The 17,170-nt window shown below is 37.5% G+C and overlaps 1 protein-coding gene across 2 annotated transcripts in view; it reads right to left on the bottom strand.

Moving 5' to 3' along the window:
- Positions 1 to 12,590: 12,590 nt before the first annotated feature.
- NXPH1 (neurexophilin 1) overlaps positions 12,591 to 17,170 on the bottom strand; it is a 293,696-nt gene continuing 289,116 nt past the window's right edge. For both annotated transcript variants that reach the window (XM_008058391.2, XM_021712499.1), the window contains exon 3: positions 12,591 to 14,578. In XM_008058391.2, coding sequence (XP_008056582.1) covers positions 13,817 to 14,578 — 762 coding nt within the window. In that variant the 3' untranslated portion in view covers positions 12,591 to 13,816. The remainder of the gene's footprint in view (positions 14,579 to 17,170) is intronic.

Below are 17,170 nucleotides of genomic sequence, written 5' to 3'. Positions count from 1 at the left end.
CTGCACTCCAGTCTGGGCGACAGAGTGAGACTCCGACTCAAAAAAATAAAATAAAATAAATAAATAAATAAAAAATTAAAAAAATGATACATTTGACTATTTTCTTCAAAAGACCCTATTAAGAAAATGAAAAGACAAACTAAGACTAAGGGAAGTTATTTGCAGTACATATATCTGACAAAAGACAACTATGATCCAATATATAAAGAACTTCTACAACCCAATAATTTTAAAATGGGAAATTATTTTAATAGACACATCACAAAAAGAAGGTATATAAATAGCCAATAGGCATCTGAAAAGATACCTAGCACCACCAGTCACAAATAAAATACCAATTAAAATCACAATGAGACACTATTACATACTTACTAGAATGGCTAAGACTTAAAAAGACTGACAATACTTGTAGTTGAGAAGGCCATAGAGCAACTGTGACAGACATAGACCACTGATGGGAGCATAAAATATATAAAACCACTTTGTAAAGCACTTTATTTCTTAAAGGCAAACATACTGTTATCGTACAACCCAGAATTTCACTCCTAGGTATTTATCCAAAAGAAGTGAAACATAGGTCCACACAAAGAGTTGTTCACAACTGTTCAAAATACTTTGATTCATAATAGTCAAAAACTGAAAACAATTCAAATGTCTATCAACAACAAATGAATGAATACATAAATTGTAGAATTTCTATGTGATGGAATGCTACTTGACAAAAACATTGATCCACAGAAAATACAATGAATGAATTTCAAAAACATAATTTAAACCAAAGGAAGTCAGACAGATATGTACAAATTCTATGATTCCTTCTCCATAAAATACTAGACTAAGAAAAATAAATCTGGGCCGGGCTCAGTGGCTCAGCCTGTAATCCCAGCGCTTTGAGAGGCCGAGGCAAGTGGATTGCCAGAGCCCACGGGTTCGAGACCCGCCCAGGCAACGTGGTGAGATCTCATCTCTACAATAAATCAAAAATCAGCCAGGCGGGCTGGTGCACACCTGTAGTTCCGGCTACTTAGAAGACTGAAGTGGAAGGATTGCTGGAGCCCAGCAGGAAGAGGCTGTTGTGGCTGCGAGCATGCCACTGCACTCTAGTCTGGACGACGAAGTGAAACTCCAGCTCAAAAAAGAGAAAAGAAAAAGAAAAATGAATCTGTAATAAGAGATAACAGATTGGATGTAGTGGGGAATCACAACAAAGGGGTAAGAGGGAACATTTTATGATGGCAGAGATAGTCTATATCTTGATTATAATGGTGGCAATTGCATAATAGTATACACATCTATTGGACTGTACACCTAAAATGATTGTGCTTCATTGTATGTAAATATCCCTCAATAAATAAGATTTAAAAATCTACAGTCACCAAAGATATTGCTTCACATTTACTATAAAGCAAGTATCGAAATCAAGTAAAAGGTTTTCAATCTATGCTTGCCTTAGTGTGGAATCCCCAAGATGCATTTTCCAAGACAGATTTGAATGAAAATAATTTGTACTGGCGGTGATTACAGGAGACATCCTTAGTGGGATGGAGAAGTGAGGAAGTGGAGATGTGAGGCAGAAAAGAGAAGAAATTCAGTCAAGTGTGCACCATTGAGCACGTTAGCACTGTGGGGTGTGGTGAAACAGTGTACAATACAACACACACCCAAGTGACTCCCCTTGAGACCATTGGTTGAGGACTTCTCTGGTAACTTGCAGAAGTCTGTTCTTGGGTGACTGCAGAGTGTTAAATCCCGGGCACAATTGTCATGCTGTGTAGATAGCAAAGCAGGATCTAAACAGAGAAAGTCTTCAGGAAATAGGGGCCAGTGCTGGTAATTGGAAGTTGAGCTCACATGCACTGAAGGGATAGGTTGTAGAGGCTTAGATGGGGCCGTCAGTGTGGTTACTGCAGGGCTGGACAAGAACACTGAACAACTTAAAGTACATTGTTGATTCAGGAATTTTCTGCATGTCGATATTAGAGCTAAAGACAACTTTGGATGCTTTATATTTTTATTTTCATTTTGTTTTCAAAACTAACACATCTTTTACAATTGTAAAGATGAAAGCCAAAGAAACTGACCACAAATTTGAAAGGTCTATGCCACTCAAATATGCTGGAAAATGTCAATATCTTCAAATTGTATCATCAAATTAAGTACACATCAATATACAGAAAATTAAAAATAGAAACACAATTTAGAAATGTTCCAAGTATTTGTTCTTGTAGCAGTCTCTATTTGGCACAGAACAACATCTTTCCCAGGATCTCTCATTAGCAGCAATATATTTAGGGATAAACATGGTACTTAAGACACTTAACTGTCATAACTCTCCAACCACTATTCTATAGCAGAGGAACACTAAATGCTATCTCAGAGATCTAAGAGAACGGACATAAATTTCCACATATCACATGAAAAAATTAGACTTACTTTGTTTTGTTTTGTAGCAACAATGTGGAAATAGCATCAACTGATGGTCGTAACTGACTATTCAACCATCACATATATTTTGTTTTTAAATAAATATCAACTCTACATATTTTATCTCCAAGCACAGTACTTTTGAACCAATTGTTCCACTAAAGTGCATCTATGTGAATTCAATGTAATAGCCAGGGCACAACTACATAATCAAAATTTTTATTTTTAACTTAATGGAATATTATAGTCTTTCCTTTTTGTGATTTGTGGCTTGCTTCCTAGTTTTCACAGCTTTGATTGCACATTTAGGAGAACATGAATTTGAGTCCAATGTTAGTACTCACAGATTTTAAAAAGATTTTGTAGATTGGCAAATAATTATGGTGCCAACACTTGCTCTTAAAGTATGTCCTATATTTGTTTCCAGACACTTTAGGAAGACGCAATATTTAAAAGTTTAAATTATGGTTTTATTTGTTCAATTTTTGTCCAGGAGTTTAAAAAATAATTAAAATGATACTTTCCAGTCATATCAAAATTAATTTTTTTTTTTTTAGTTGTAGTCTCACTCTGTTGCCCAGGCTGGAGTGCAGTGGCACACATATGGCCACCCCAGCATCAGCCCACTGGGCTCCAGCAATTCTTCCGTCTGTCTTTCAAGTAGTCAGAACTACAGGCACATGCTAATTTTTTATTTTATAATAGAGACGAGGTCTCACCAAGTTGCCCGGGCTGGTCTCGAACCTGCAGGCTCAGGCAATCCACTCACCTTGGCATCCCAAAGTGCTAGGATTACAGGCTGAGCCACCAAGTCCGGGCCAAAATTAATTTCTAAAACTGCAGATGATTAAGTATAAACTAGATAAGCTTTTAAAGTAGTCCTCCATTACTCTTTTTAAATTTTCCTTTATTAATTTAGCTAATTAATTAGTAGCTTTGGTCCCACCTATCATTTTATAATTTCTTAATCATCCAGTTTTGTTATTCCTAAAATTTTGTACTTTTAAAAGCCCTTTTGTAAATATGTTGGAAGATGTAATCTTTCATCTTCCATGTACAATTTGGGGAGTTTCTTGGTCTCCATGGAAAAAACAGCTTTAGAACTTCTGCCCTACTTGCAGATTATATGTATGTCTGCTCAGACATGAATTAGAAATAATGAGTAAAATTGAACATAAAGAAATTTTCATGTTCCATTGTTCTATTTACTTGTTCCTTTCCATTTCATAACAGTATCACTTCTCTCAAATTTTCAACAGTGTGTCAATATAAAATAAGTTCTATACTTTATAAAAGTCTTTTACATGTTTTTTAAAGTGTCACCTAAAGAAAAGAACTATGTAGATCTCATAATGTTTTTAAGAGTAATAAAATGGCTGCCAGAATGAATCCAAAGAAGAAAGATACACTTTTCAAAATATAAAATTAATTTCTTTTCCTCCCCTGGATTCCCAAGAGATAGACCAAATGTATTAGAATAGAATTCAGAAGGTGCATGCACATCTGTAACATTCAGCTAATTTCAAAGCAGGCTTTAAAATGTTTGCTTTTATAAGCCTTCATCTTTATATGTCACCTGAATATAAATATAAACCAGGCATCATTGGCCTCCCCCCCTTCTTTCACACAGCACGACCAGCCCACCAGTAAATCATAGGCTCACTTTTGTGATATATGGAGGACCTAATCATTTCTTACGCAAGTTCTGCCACCAACCATGGCCTAAATCTGAGTCAGCATCATTTCTCACCAGGATTATCATGTGAGCTTTTCATCTGAAGTCCCTGCATCCACCCCTCTCCCCCACAGTCTGTTCTCCACAATGCAGAGTGGTCTTTTAAAAGGTAAACCAGGTCATAGCATTCAGAGGAAAAGTCAAAATCCTGCTTCCTTTCTAAGCTTGTTTTCTTTTTTTTTTTTGGAGTTGGAGTCTCACTCTGTCGACCAGACTGGAGTGCAGTGGCCGCTCCCAGTCACTGCAGCCTCGACCTGCTGGGCTCCGGCGATCCTTCCGCCTCAGCCTTCCAAGTAATTGGAACTACAGGCGCTCACTACCACACCCGGCTAATTTTTGATTTATTGTAGAGATGAGGTCTCGCCAAGTTGCCCATAATTTTTTTGATTTATTGTAGAGATGAGGTCTCGCCAAGTTGCCCAGGCAGGTCTCGAACCCACGGGTTCAGGCAATTCACTCACCTTGGCCTCCCAAGGTGCGGGATTACAGGCTGAGCCACCGAGCCCAGCTAAAGTCATTTTCTAAGACTTTATCCAGTGTTCACTCTACTCCAGCTATCCTGGTACTTTTGCCTTTTCTTAAAAGTACACAGAGCAAGCCCTGCCTTGGACAATTACGATTACTATGTCCTGTCTTTGGAATGCTCTTGCACTAGATATCACCACTAGCTCCTTCACTTCCTTTGAATGTTACCCTACATTAGAAGAACTGCCTTTCCAAACTACCATTATCAAAAGAAGAAGAGAAGGAGGAAGAGAAGGAGTAGGGAGAAGAAGAGGAGAAGGAAGAAGAGAAGGAAGAGGAGGAAAAGGGAGAAGAAGGAGAAGGAGGAGGAAGAGGAGGAGAAGACAACCTTTATGTCCCCCCTCCCCATCTTTTGTTTGTCTTCACAAGCACTTATTACCACCACATATAGAATGTATTTATTTGGCAAGCATTATCTTATCCCACTAGATTCTAAGTTCCATAAAGTCAGGGACCTCTTCTATGTTGCTCACTGCTGTATCCTTAGGACCTACACTGGTGCCTGAAGACATAAGTATTCAGTAAACAGGTCAAATGAACACACAAATGCTAAGGAAGAATGTTACACATGACTTAGCACCACCTCTCTCAGCCTCCATTATGGCCTACTCCAGAGGTCCAGGAGGGACTTCGGTGGAAATGTAGACTATTTCGAACACATATGCATACCATGACTCTAGTAAAGTATGATTTTACAAATATACCAGTAGGACCTCTGATGGGGAATGGAGAAAGTGTAGTTGGGGTATAAAGAACAAAGTGTGAGACTAGTAGCCTGATGAGTTGGGTGGAGTTCTGTTCTATGCATCTCCCATGGCAGGTATCTATAAAATTTCCTAACAATTCTTTTCCTTTCAGTATGTCAGTGTTTGGAACGAATTTCTACACGTATCCACAAACTGAATGAAAATGGGAAGAAAGAATGATTGAAGGTGCACATTGAAAACATTACTTACCCGCTAACTATCTCCTTCATACTTCTATAATTGTGCCTTGAATCCAATGTCGCTATTTATGATGGTTATTTAAGTCAATATAAAATGTTGAATTTGGCCGGGCTCGGTGGCTCAGCCTATAATCCCGCGCCTTTGGGAGGCTGAGGTGAGTGGATTGCCTGAGCCCGCGGGTTCGAGAACCGCCTGGGCAGCGAGACCTCATCTCTACAATAAATCAAAAAATCAGCCGGGCGTGGTAGCGCATTCCTGTAATTCCGGCTACTTGGAGGGCTGAGGCGGAAGGACCGCCGGAGCCCAGCAGACGAGGTGGCCGAGCGGCCACTGCACTCCAGTCTGGGTGACTGAGTGAGACTCCAACTCAAAAAAAAAAAATGTTGAATTTGTTGAAAAGCATCATAAAGTTTACAAAATTCTCAATGTATTTGGGTAAACTGCTTTGTCCTTTAATATAGGTATCTCTGTTTTAAAGCCTCTCTGTTTTACAATGTGCTAGCTCTTTGCTTTTCTCAAAATATCAAAAAAGTTCTATAGAATGAATAAAATAATATCTAGTAGATGTTAATTTCAAGTCCCACAATTGTGGCTAGAACAAGTAATTTTACCTTACTATGACTTAATTTTTTAGCTTACACCCAAATTCTACCATATGAAGAGCATTATAATCTCAACCAGTTGAGGTCAATTTCAGGCCATCTAGGAGGTTATTCCAACCAAGTTTACATAAGGCATACATAATACACAATATATAATACGCAAGGCATATATAATAGCATGTTGTAGACAGAGGATAGATAGCTCCTGATTCTTATTCACCATCAGGCCACATTCGGACTCACATTTCATCTAGTTGGCAGTAGTCAGGTTTGGTAGATTTCTTCTGCATGCCCCCTGTCTCAACCTCAAGATCCCATGGGTGCTCTGAGCTCTGTTAAGCTTATACCACTCTTTCCAACAGAAAACTTTCTGCTGCCCTCAGGAAACTTTTAACATCCCTTTCCCAATAACCTAGATACAGTCATCTCAACTCTGTTACCAAGCTTGCTTCTTTTCCTGATTCCATTTCACAAACAAGAACTCTGCTGTCAGATTGCCAAGCCCCCAAGAGTTTAAGGCTCTTTCTCAACATATACCACTGTTTATAACCGTGCCTCCACTAGTGAATTCCTTTTTTTTCTCAATGTGAATAAGAAACACATATTCTGAGTCGGATATGTCAATGATTGGGGAAGGACTGTCTCTGTAGGATCTCCACTTTTCCCAACAAACTATTTGATATAATGTGGAATTTTTTTCCTCACCCCCTGAATCTTCCTTTTGATATATGTAACTCAAGCTATAGGAAAACAAAGCAACAAACAGAAAATAGTTTTTGGTCAAAATCATTCGCTCTGTCAAATTTTCCACAAAAAAAAATTGCCAAGAATTGTCTTGGTTTTTAGCTCTGGTATCACAGAGACCTGAATATGGAAAGTTGTAGTTGCCTAAATCAAGGGAAGCCCACATGGTACAAAGAAGGAAATGAGTGTATAGGGGGTAAGGATAATATATCTCAAAAGTCTCATTAAAAATAGCTGCATGAGTAACACCTCCCAGATACTTGACCAAAATAAAACAAAACAAATTCCATAAACTAAAAAAAATGAAGAATAGCATTTTAAGCTCAAATAACCCTTTAGCATTTTACAATTTTCATAGAGGGAAATATTGTAGCTATTTTAGTTTTGAACACATCTTATTGTTATAGTAAATTCTATATTCCCTAAAATTTGGATAAACAATGAAAATGCAGAGATCAGGCTCAATTCATCATGAAAAGGTAGTTTGTAGGTTATTTATAATATGGTTGACTTTGAACACAATCTTAGTTAAAACAATGGAATATAACTTGCCTTCATAATTAGAATCCTCTTTAAAAACATTAATTTAAAAAAAAACATAATTTTATACATGAGCAAAACTTGAGTAGGTGACAAAAGTTAAATGAATTTAAGTATCACTCTCATAGTCAAAAGACCAGGGTACAACAGTCAAAAGTATGAAGTGTATTCTAATCCCTGTTCTTGTATATAGTGCTGGGTTGCTGAAAAATTGGGAAAGTAAGGCAAACAAATGATAGTAATTTTTATTTTTGCTTTGTTTTGTTTTGTTTTTAAAAATAAGACCTTGCACAAACTGCCCCAACCCACTTAAGTTTTATGCAGTATATATACCTTCATGCATATGTGTATATGTGTGTGTGTATTGCTTTTGTGAGAACAGCCAATCCAAAGTCTATAGCATAAAAGCCATTACACAATGATGTCAAAAGCGTTGAATAAAAACCTTATTAAAATTACTTGAGTCATTTTTGAGAAAAACTGAAGTCACATTGCTGAATGTGTGCTAAACATGCTGTAGGATTTCCCTGAAATGAGATCTGTGTGTGGGAATCTAGGATAATTCAGAATCATATTCTAGTTCTACTCATCCCCTGCCAGCAACTCTCATATTGATCAAGCTCAAAGACATTGCTGGCCCCGTATCAAAAATGATTTCACAAAAAGTGACTTGGGGAGCAATCCTGGCTGTCACAGTAGAAGATCAGCATGGGCAACTGCACTGCAGAGCTGCCTTCTGCCTGAGCAGGGACCAAGGCTGCAAGATGCCACGGAATTCTGAGGGGACCTGAAGAAAATCAGACAAATAGCAAACTGCTGGAAAAGCAGTGGGTCAAATGATTTATTCATCTCTTGTCTATATCGTGTAACTATGTTTATGTTCATATCAAATGTACTCATTTTGTATATAAGATTTTTCAATGCAACTTGATTTTTTGAATTAGAATAACAAAGAGGAGTATCAGTTTGAAAAGTCAATCCTTGGAGTTTACGGGTGGACTTTGACTATTAGATCACTCGCATAAGAGTTGTGTTACTTCAGGCAGGCTACTTCAAGGAAGGATTCTAGGCAGATGTCTCCTCTTACAATAGGGGCATGACAGCACTGACCTGAGAGTCATGATGGTTGAGAGAACACATCGAAGCTGCTTAGCACACTAAACAGCTCGTCATTAAGAGTCCGGTAGACATTAGCCATTATCATGGACTTGCAACTCTTTCTATTGGACAAGGGAAGATCAACTGCTTACCTCCTTAAAACAGTTTGTTAAATATTTTTAACCCTCTTGGAAGATGTTGCTTGACCATGCTTTAACTAGTACTTTATTTTTCAAAAAGTACTATTTGGCAATAACTGCAGTCTAACAATTTTCTCGCGCTAGTTCTTTAAATAATAGCCATCACAAGGGCCAAGTTCACACTTGTGTTTGAGTGGAAGTATCTGATGATCAGAGAACAATCACATTTTGGTTGTTCCTTTGAAGCCCGAACAAAAGATTAGGAAATAAACAGCTAGCACCTGCCAGATGGGGACATGAACAGAGTTGTATGTCTAATTCACTGGTTAGAATTTTGAGAAACAACACCTGGCCTCAATGACAACAGTCATGCCAGCCACCAACAGAAGGGTTCTAAGCTTTCTGCAGCCATCACAGCAAGCAGCTTTACAGTCACCCTACAAACCATCAGCGATATAAGGCATATTCCTGCAAATACAAAATTGTAAATATCAAAGTACTTTTAGCTGAACTTGGCACACTTGGTTAGTTGCTTGGCACTAGTGGTCTCTTGATGTAAAGTTTCTCTAGAACTTACAGAACAAATCCGAACAAAAATTCTCCTATCATATTTCTGTCTTTCCCATCCTAGTAGAAAGAAATTATAAATTTGTTACTTAAAATTTTCTCTAATATTATTGGATGTAAAACTTGACATACCACAATTTTAAATTGGTTCCCAGCAATCATTCTTTGATATACATAGGACTCCTGAGAAAAGCCAGGCCTAGAAATCCATTTTTTAGGATTTGATTAAGACTATAAATGTACTCAATTTTTGTCACCTACAAACTAGGTAAACAGTAATCATTTTATGCAAATTAATGTTGTTTAATTATTAATTTGTGAATGCACATATGAATTTGCATTTCATTTGAATAAAACTCTAAAGATAAATAATAAACACAAAATAGATAAACAGATTGATAGCTGAATAAATCGATAAATAAATGTCTGGAACCAGTTCATCAACTAGATCTTTCAAAGGTTTATAAACACAGGCATTCAAAATTGCTCCAGGCTAAAACTTGACATTCAAAGTTGATGGTGAAGATGAAAATTGCTTTTCTAAAGAGCTGTTTATATGGGTTAAGCTGCTTCTTACATGTAAAGCAGTGGGGGGAAAAGGGAAAAGAAAAACACTTTCTCAGGCTTCTCATGGTTTTTTTAATCTATTCTGTGCAAAAATATGGCTTACAGTTTATTGCTGCAATATAGGAACCTGAAGATTCCCAGTCCACAGTTTGAAATGTAACAAGTATCTCAATTACTTGCAGAATAATCGCTTCCAGAACCTTAGTACGTGCCATTAACAGTTATGCCCCTTCTAATCATGCAAAGAATTCCACCCCAGGGCCCATGGACCCAGAAATGTCCAACTGAGACCATATCGTAAGTCATTGTTTTTATCATGGAGTAGCAATTTGTATCATTTTTCTTTCATGAGGCAAGAAGCTACAATCATTGTTTCTTTATAATAATTTTGATTTTACTAAAATGTTTTGTAAAGAGCAAAAGGAAATAGCAAACCCACGTTTATGTCAGATGCTATCTATTTTCACCTGGAAGTTTTTTCCGTATTTTAGCAAAAGCGTGAAATAATAGTTATGGTTCTAGAGGTTATTCCCATTAATACTGCTTAAAGTTTATTTTTTCCAAATAATAAATGCATTTTCTGGCATAGTTAAAACTTAACCAGTTTGTTGAAGCAACAAGTTGGTTTAATAAAGTTTTTAATCTGAAACTTTGACCCTTCATATTGATCATCTTCCTTCGCCTACTTCCTTTTCTAAGACAAGAAGAGTGCATTGGATACAAACACTTTTTGTAACCAAAGTTCTATAACATCATAATTCTTCTTTGTTACAGACAGAGGTGTTGAGGATAGAGGAGTTCAGGACAAGTGTGTACACGCCCAGAAAAAAGGTCCTGAATGTTTGGATTTTTAAAAATTGAAATCCTTGTTGGGCATTTGCTACATATTTTCTTATTATTATGTTTTTCTTCTTTAAAAAAAAACTACAGGAAAACATTTTAATTCACTGAACATCAATTAGTTAGCTGTGTCTTGTGTGCTTATAAAAATGTAGAAACTATATTTTAGAGGGAATTTAGAGAACTGTGTAGAGGAGTGAAGATCAAAGCATAATTTTTATCTCATCTTGAACATTGGATTACAAAAGGGCAAACCACATAATGATTTTCCCTTTCTCACTTACTCCCAAGTTTGCTAAAACCCCACTCACTCCTAAGTGATAGCTTTGATAAATAAACCCCAGAATGACAAGATTTATCTGTGGCAAGTATATTCAGCAGCTGGAACTCCTAAACTCTCACTGCCTATTGTGCCTAGAGAGTCTGTCCTAACATTAGCTTCTACATTCCATGGCAAATTAATTAGTATATTGATGTAAATCATTGTGTGTATGCATATATGTGTGTGTGTGTGTGTATCTATATGTATGTACACATACGTGTATGTGTGTATGTGTGTGTGTCCACTATTAGCTCAATTTCTTCAGTTGTGTTAAGTTATTGCAGTAGGATCAGGAAAATTCAACCATAATCTTCAGACATTTTGACTTTCTTTTAAAGAAAAAAAAATGACCTGACTTAAATTCTTCTGCTAAATAAAGACTGAACAGGAAAAATTCAGTTATTTATAATTTATTGTATTAATTTATTGTATTTATGTCATATACACACAAACACCAAGGGTGCCCAAAAAATGCATACACATTTTAAGCAATGTTATCTATGTATTACTTTTAGTTCACCATAGTCAGAAGTGTCTTGATGCTGATGGTAACCACTTTGAATACCTCTTGTAACAAGTTGCAGAAGTCAAACGTGACTTGCATTTATCTTTTGTTATCAATATATATTATTACAATTTTAATGCAGTTTTTTCCTTCTTAAGATGTGTATACATTTTTGGCACCATATATATATGAATTTCAAGAGTTGGACATTTACAAGAATGTGTGTTTTATTGGCAGTTGAAGACTCTCTTTAGTCAAATCAGTAATTGAGTTGTCACTTTAGAGCTCTGTGGTTTTTCTTGTTATATTTATATTATTTTTACATAAAAAGAGACTTATTCCTAAATAGAATGAGAGGAATATGATAATAGATTTGTATTTTTAATTTGACTTCTTTCTTTAACCTTTGAAACATTTCAAGTTCAAATTCCCAATTCATGGCTTTAAAAATGATTACCTTAATATATCTTCATTGGTTTGTTTTTCTGGGGTTGTGTGCAGCAATTTTTTTAAAGAAAGTTAATGTCCATAAACAAGGCTATATAAATAGGTTGATCCCATCTACTCTAGGTCAATTGAGCATTGAAGCCCTCCACTATTAGTTCAATTTCTTCAGTTGTGTTGAGTCATAGCAGTAGATCAGGAAAATTCAACCACAATCTTCAAACATCTTGACTTTCTTTTAAAGAAAAAAAAGGCCTGACTTCAATTATTCTGCTAAATGCAGACTGAACAGGAAAAAAATTCAGCTATTTATAATTAACTTAGGAGATCTCCATTATCCCCCATGTTCATTAATTTTTGGTATTATTGAATAACCATCATGACAATAAACCAAAAACGTGTGCAATGCTGTATGCCAGAATTGTTCCCCAGGCTTAAGATGGAAACTCTTAAATTGTTTTGACTGGGCAACCTACAGCAGTTTAGATAGTTCTGTACAAATTTAGAGACATGAGATGCAAAGCCATGACTATATTCCAGCACATTCCTTCTTGTCAGAGCCATTTAAATCACCATCTTACACAAGTACATATTGAAACTCAATTTTAAGTGTTTTATTTTTATGTACATTTCATTTTTTTCCAGAAATAAAATATCTAAATACAGACAGACTGTAATGTTGTATATGTGTAGCTTTCAACAATACTTGAGCTGAATAAATGCTTTGTACATTAGGTTTGTCTTTTTAATGGAGTTCACGGCTACATTGATAAAATGAATTCCTCATATCCTGTTTTCTTTTTTTAACCAATAACAAGCAGAGAGACAAGTACAAGTTAATATTAATAAGCAGCTCAAATAACACTTGGTTAAACTATGTACAATACAAACCATTCATACAAATGAAGACTAGGATATTGAATTTGTTACAATATGTGTAGTAAAGATAAGGTAGACACTTATAACTTACATGGTGTCTGCCAGGCAATTCCCTTCTTACATAATAATCAGAACTTGTTTTAAGCGGCTTTAGCTGGTCTCAACTTCTCAAAAGTCCAGTGATTAGTGATGAAAGTTGTAATCCCAGTGTCTGCCCACATGTAAATTCCAAATGTTTGCTCATCTTTACTGAGAACAGGCTCCCTCCATAGAAAAAAAGAGCCATCTTGGATCACCTTGAATGTGCCTACCGTATGCTGGAAAAAAGTTACTACACTTTGTTGTGTTCATAAAATAAAAAATACTGAGCTCTAAAGACACATGTTCCCATTTTAACAAGCATATACTCCTACAGTAGTATTTACCAGTACAGCTACTCCAAGCAGTAAGAATGCATGAGTGGGGGTTATTGATTAGCATGTACTTGAGACTTTAAAAGAGATTTCCATAACAGCGAGTGTTAGAAACATTCTCTGTCTAGTTAATTCTTTTGTTTGATGATAGTTTATCCTAAACCATTATGAGTCAGACAATGAAAGCCCTCTCACCAGGAATTATGATAGATGCAAGTTGAAATGTGTATGTGTGTGTGTGTGTATGTGTGTGTGTGTGTGTGTGTGTGTGTGTGTACCTCTATATGTGAGCGCATGTCTTCAAGTGTGGCTTTAAACTCTGTGGTGATTTACAGCTATACTGGGAGATGAAGCTGACTGGGCAGAAATTACACCAGATTGTTTTCCACTCGTGTTTTGCAGCCAGTTGACAAGAGCAGCAGTGTAGACACATTCCAGGCAACAGATGTGACCTTCTTTGAGGTAACAGCTCTGTCGTATGACCTTGAATTCCTCAGGCTTCAGTCTCAACCCCATGTTCATCCTCATCCCGAGGGGAAGTAAGGTGTGTCACTATGATAGTTGTAGTCAGGGCACACTTTCTGTACCAGTTTATAATCTGTACTATAAAAGGAAATGTAAATACAGATCACCTTAAAGGGCTTGGAGCAGAGCCAGGATACATGACTTTGGGTCTGCTCCTGATAACATGTTTTTGAAGGGTCATAGTTGCAGAGTGTGTTCTTGGTAGCCTTGTCAACCTTTTCATACTCAATGCGACAGTTAAAAGACTTGGAATCTTTGGCATCAATCACGGTTTGTTGTGCCAAGTCGAATTCCACAATTTTTGTAGGGGGCACCAAGCTGACTGATACATTTCCTTGACCCGTCGAATTATGCCTGAAATAAACACTAAATGTTCCGTTGCCATGATCTACAATTTTCCCTGTTATCAATAGGTTTAGCTTCACTGTTTTGATGTTGGAATGAAAATCACCCCATCCAAACATTTTCTTAAACTTGCCCGTCTTAACAATGGGCCTTCTCTTGGCCCTGGGCCGAGGCTCTTGAAGGTCTGTGGAGTTCCTCAGCCAGTCCCAGAGGTCTTGCTCAGAGTAAGGTTCTGGGGTGTCGTATCGCAGGTCCAAATCTGTATCATTTTCTTTGCCACGGAAAGTCTGTGACAGGAGCCGACTGATGGACAAGTCTTTACTGCTTTCTGTCCATATGTGCTTTAGTGTGGATTTACTGCTTCCTGATTTCAGAAGTTCTGACTTTCCACCGTTCGTTAAGTTGGCACATGTGACCTGAAAACAGAACAGAAAGATGGCATTTACATCTCTGCTTCTGAGAAGAACACCACCACACAGCTTTAAGCCTTTCCTTAGAGTCTCAGAATTAAATAATGACACTTTTTTTAAAAGCATCTTCAGCATCTGGTCAATATTTATTAAGATGTGATAAAACACCATTTCTATTTTTATAACAATGGAAGAGTGGAGTTGTGGGTGGATAAAAACCACTAAACATGACCTACAGATCTATTTAAAGCCATTGACTAATGAAGGAAAAAGCCACCCAGCATGAAGAAAGCAAATTGAATTCAAATATAAACCTAACTAAAGTAATGATTTCTTAGCACCGAATCCAAACACTTTTGAAATAAAATTTTATAAATCATTATTTCTCTGCTTCAGAATTACCATAAGCTTTAAAACTGTACAATTCTCAGAAATATGTCAACTGACACCCTATAGACTATTTGTCCATTCACAGTCATATTACAAAAGTTATTTTTGCAAAGACAGTTTAGTCTATTTTAACTAACCATGCCAAATTAAAATGTTTATTATCACCTATTATAAGCTAGGAACATACTAAATAAGATATAATTGATCTTAAGGGGCTTAATATGACATAAATGAAAACATCTAACATACAATGACTTATAGATCATTGTCAATCTCAAAAAGCCAACATGTGGTCAATGACAGAGAGGTCACTTCAGGTTGGATTATGAGAGTCACATTCAGGAACTGTTCTCCTGGTACCCCAAACTTGCCTCTTTGGAAAGAATTATAGCCTCACCTAAACAAGGGATTCAGAGGAGCCAGTTAACCACAATGGCCTCATCAGCCTAAAGTTGAAGCAGTGACTTCTGATCCTGACATGGAGAACGCACGGACACGAGCTAACACAGCCAAGGACCCACGGGAACCAGCATGGCTGATTCAGGTAAACCATTTAATATGTGGACTGCCTGTTCTAAGATAAAACAGTGCAAGGAAGTTCCCAGGTGCCCTTTAAAAAACCAAGTTTTCCAATAAACCTCTATTGCCAGGCCCCGTGAGAACCAATTCTGAGTCCTGTCTCAGACATGAGCCTGATGACTGCTCAGTCGCTTCATCGAACCCTCTAGTCTCCTTCTAAACCATCCTCAAAACGAAAAGTCATTCCTGGAGATCATGTATAAATTCCAGCTCATTAGGGATTGGAGCTGCTTTCCAGGACTTCCCTCCAGACTTAGCTAGATCGCAAACTTGGTCTGATTATGGCCTTTTACCCAGCCACATATGCTGCAAGGATGTTCTCCCAATCCCTGGGGAGCAAGACTACCAATTTTACAGCCAGATTCCCTGGCATTTTCTCCCAGTTGTGCCACTTCCAAGCTGTGTGTCCTTGGTCAAGTTATTTAACTTTACTTCCCTCTACCTCACTTTCTTGCATCTGGAAAATGATGGTAATGATGATGTGCACCTCATAGGATTGTGACGTGTAAAACCTTAAGAACAGTAGCTAGCATATGGGAAGGGTTCAACACACTGAGCCAGGATTATGAATCCCAAAAGGACATTGAAAGACAACTAGAGAAAGAAGACTACCAAATGGCAAATATGGAGGACTGACCAGAGAGTGGTTTTGCCCTGGTTTACACAGTCATGTGCATGGGGTGTGGAAGGATCAGGCTCCCCCAGGGACATGGATGCAGAGGATATTGATAAGCTAAACTAGAACAAAGTTTCTTAGATCTTGTAATCTTGCTTTTTCACAAATACCTGAAAACTAAAAAGGTTTTCACAAGTCAGCAAATAGTCTCTCCTTTGCTTTATTCAAACCGGATGATGAATGAAGGGTGAGACTACTCTCACCTGAGAAAGAATACCAGCCCAAGCTAGTCTCCTCCCAATGATGCTGAGCCTGAGAAAACCTGCAAGCTTATCGTGTCAGCAAATAGTCTCTCCTTTGCTTTATTCAAACTGGATGATGAATACCAGCCCAAGCTAGTCTCTTCCCAATGATGCTGAGCCTGAGAAAACCTGGAAGCTTATCATGTCAATTCATCGCATCTGAGACAAAAGTGGGTTTGATCATGGGTTTACAGCCCATGACAGCACTCTAAAAAGTCAACGCTGAAACTTTGGATAGGCTAACATAAAAGCTTGATCACTACTTTGGGGTGCTAGCTTGGTCCAGTTGCATCTGCCGTGATCCCCAAGGCAATGGTAATGTCATCGTGGAAAGATGCAGAGGGTTATTGTTTGCAGAGATGAAAGAAGAAGAGATAAATACTGGCCAATAGAGAAGAGGACCCCAGGAATAAGATAAGGCCCAGAAAGAACGTGAAGACTGTGGTGGAGTGAGGTCTCATCTAAGGAAAACACAGACCGACCTCACGTGTGCATCAGTCTTCTCAAAGTGCCGCCTACCCCAAATGAGCAAACAACCCAGTGTGGAGTCAAATACGGCTATCAGAAAGACCATTACTGGTCTTGGGGAGAAAATCAGGAATGAAGAGGTCGTCTTCGCTGCCAACTTTTGTTTAGTTCTATGTACTTTCACTTCCCTTTTGCTCAACCCTTGCTTTGGTATCTCTCCTTCTGCCCCACCCCCACCCCTCA

Source organism: Carlito syrichta, unplaced genomic scaffold (genome assembly GCF_000164805.1).
Source record: "Carlito syrichta isolate Samal-C Ts95f unplaced genomic scaffold, Tarsius_syrichta-2.0.1 Scaffold303321, whole genome shotgun sequence".
In the NCBI taxonomy this organism is placed as follows: Eukaryota; Metazoa; Chordata; class Mammalia; order Primates; family Tarsiidae; genus Carlito; species Carlito syrichta.
This window is presented reverse-complemented; position numbering and strand designations above follow the sequence as displayed.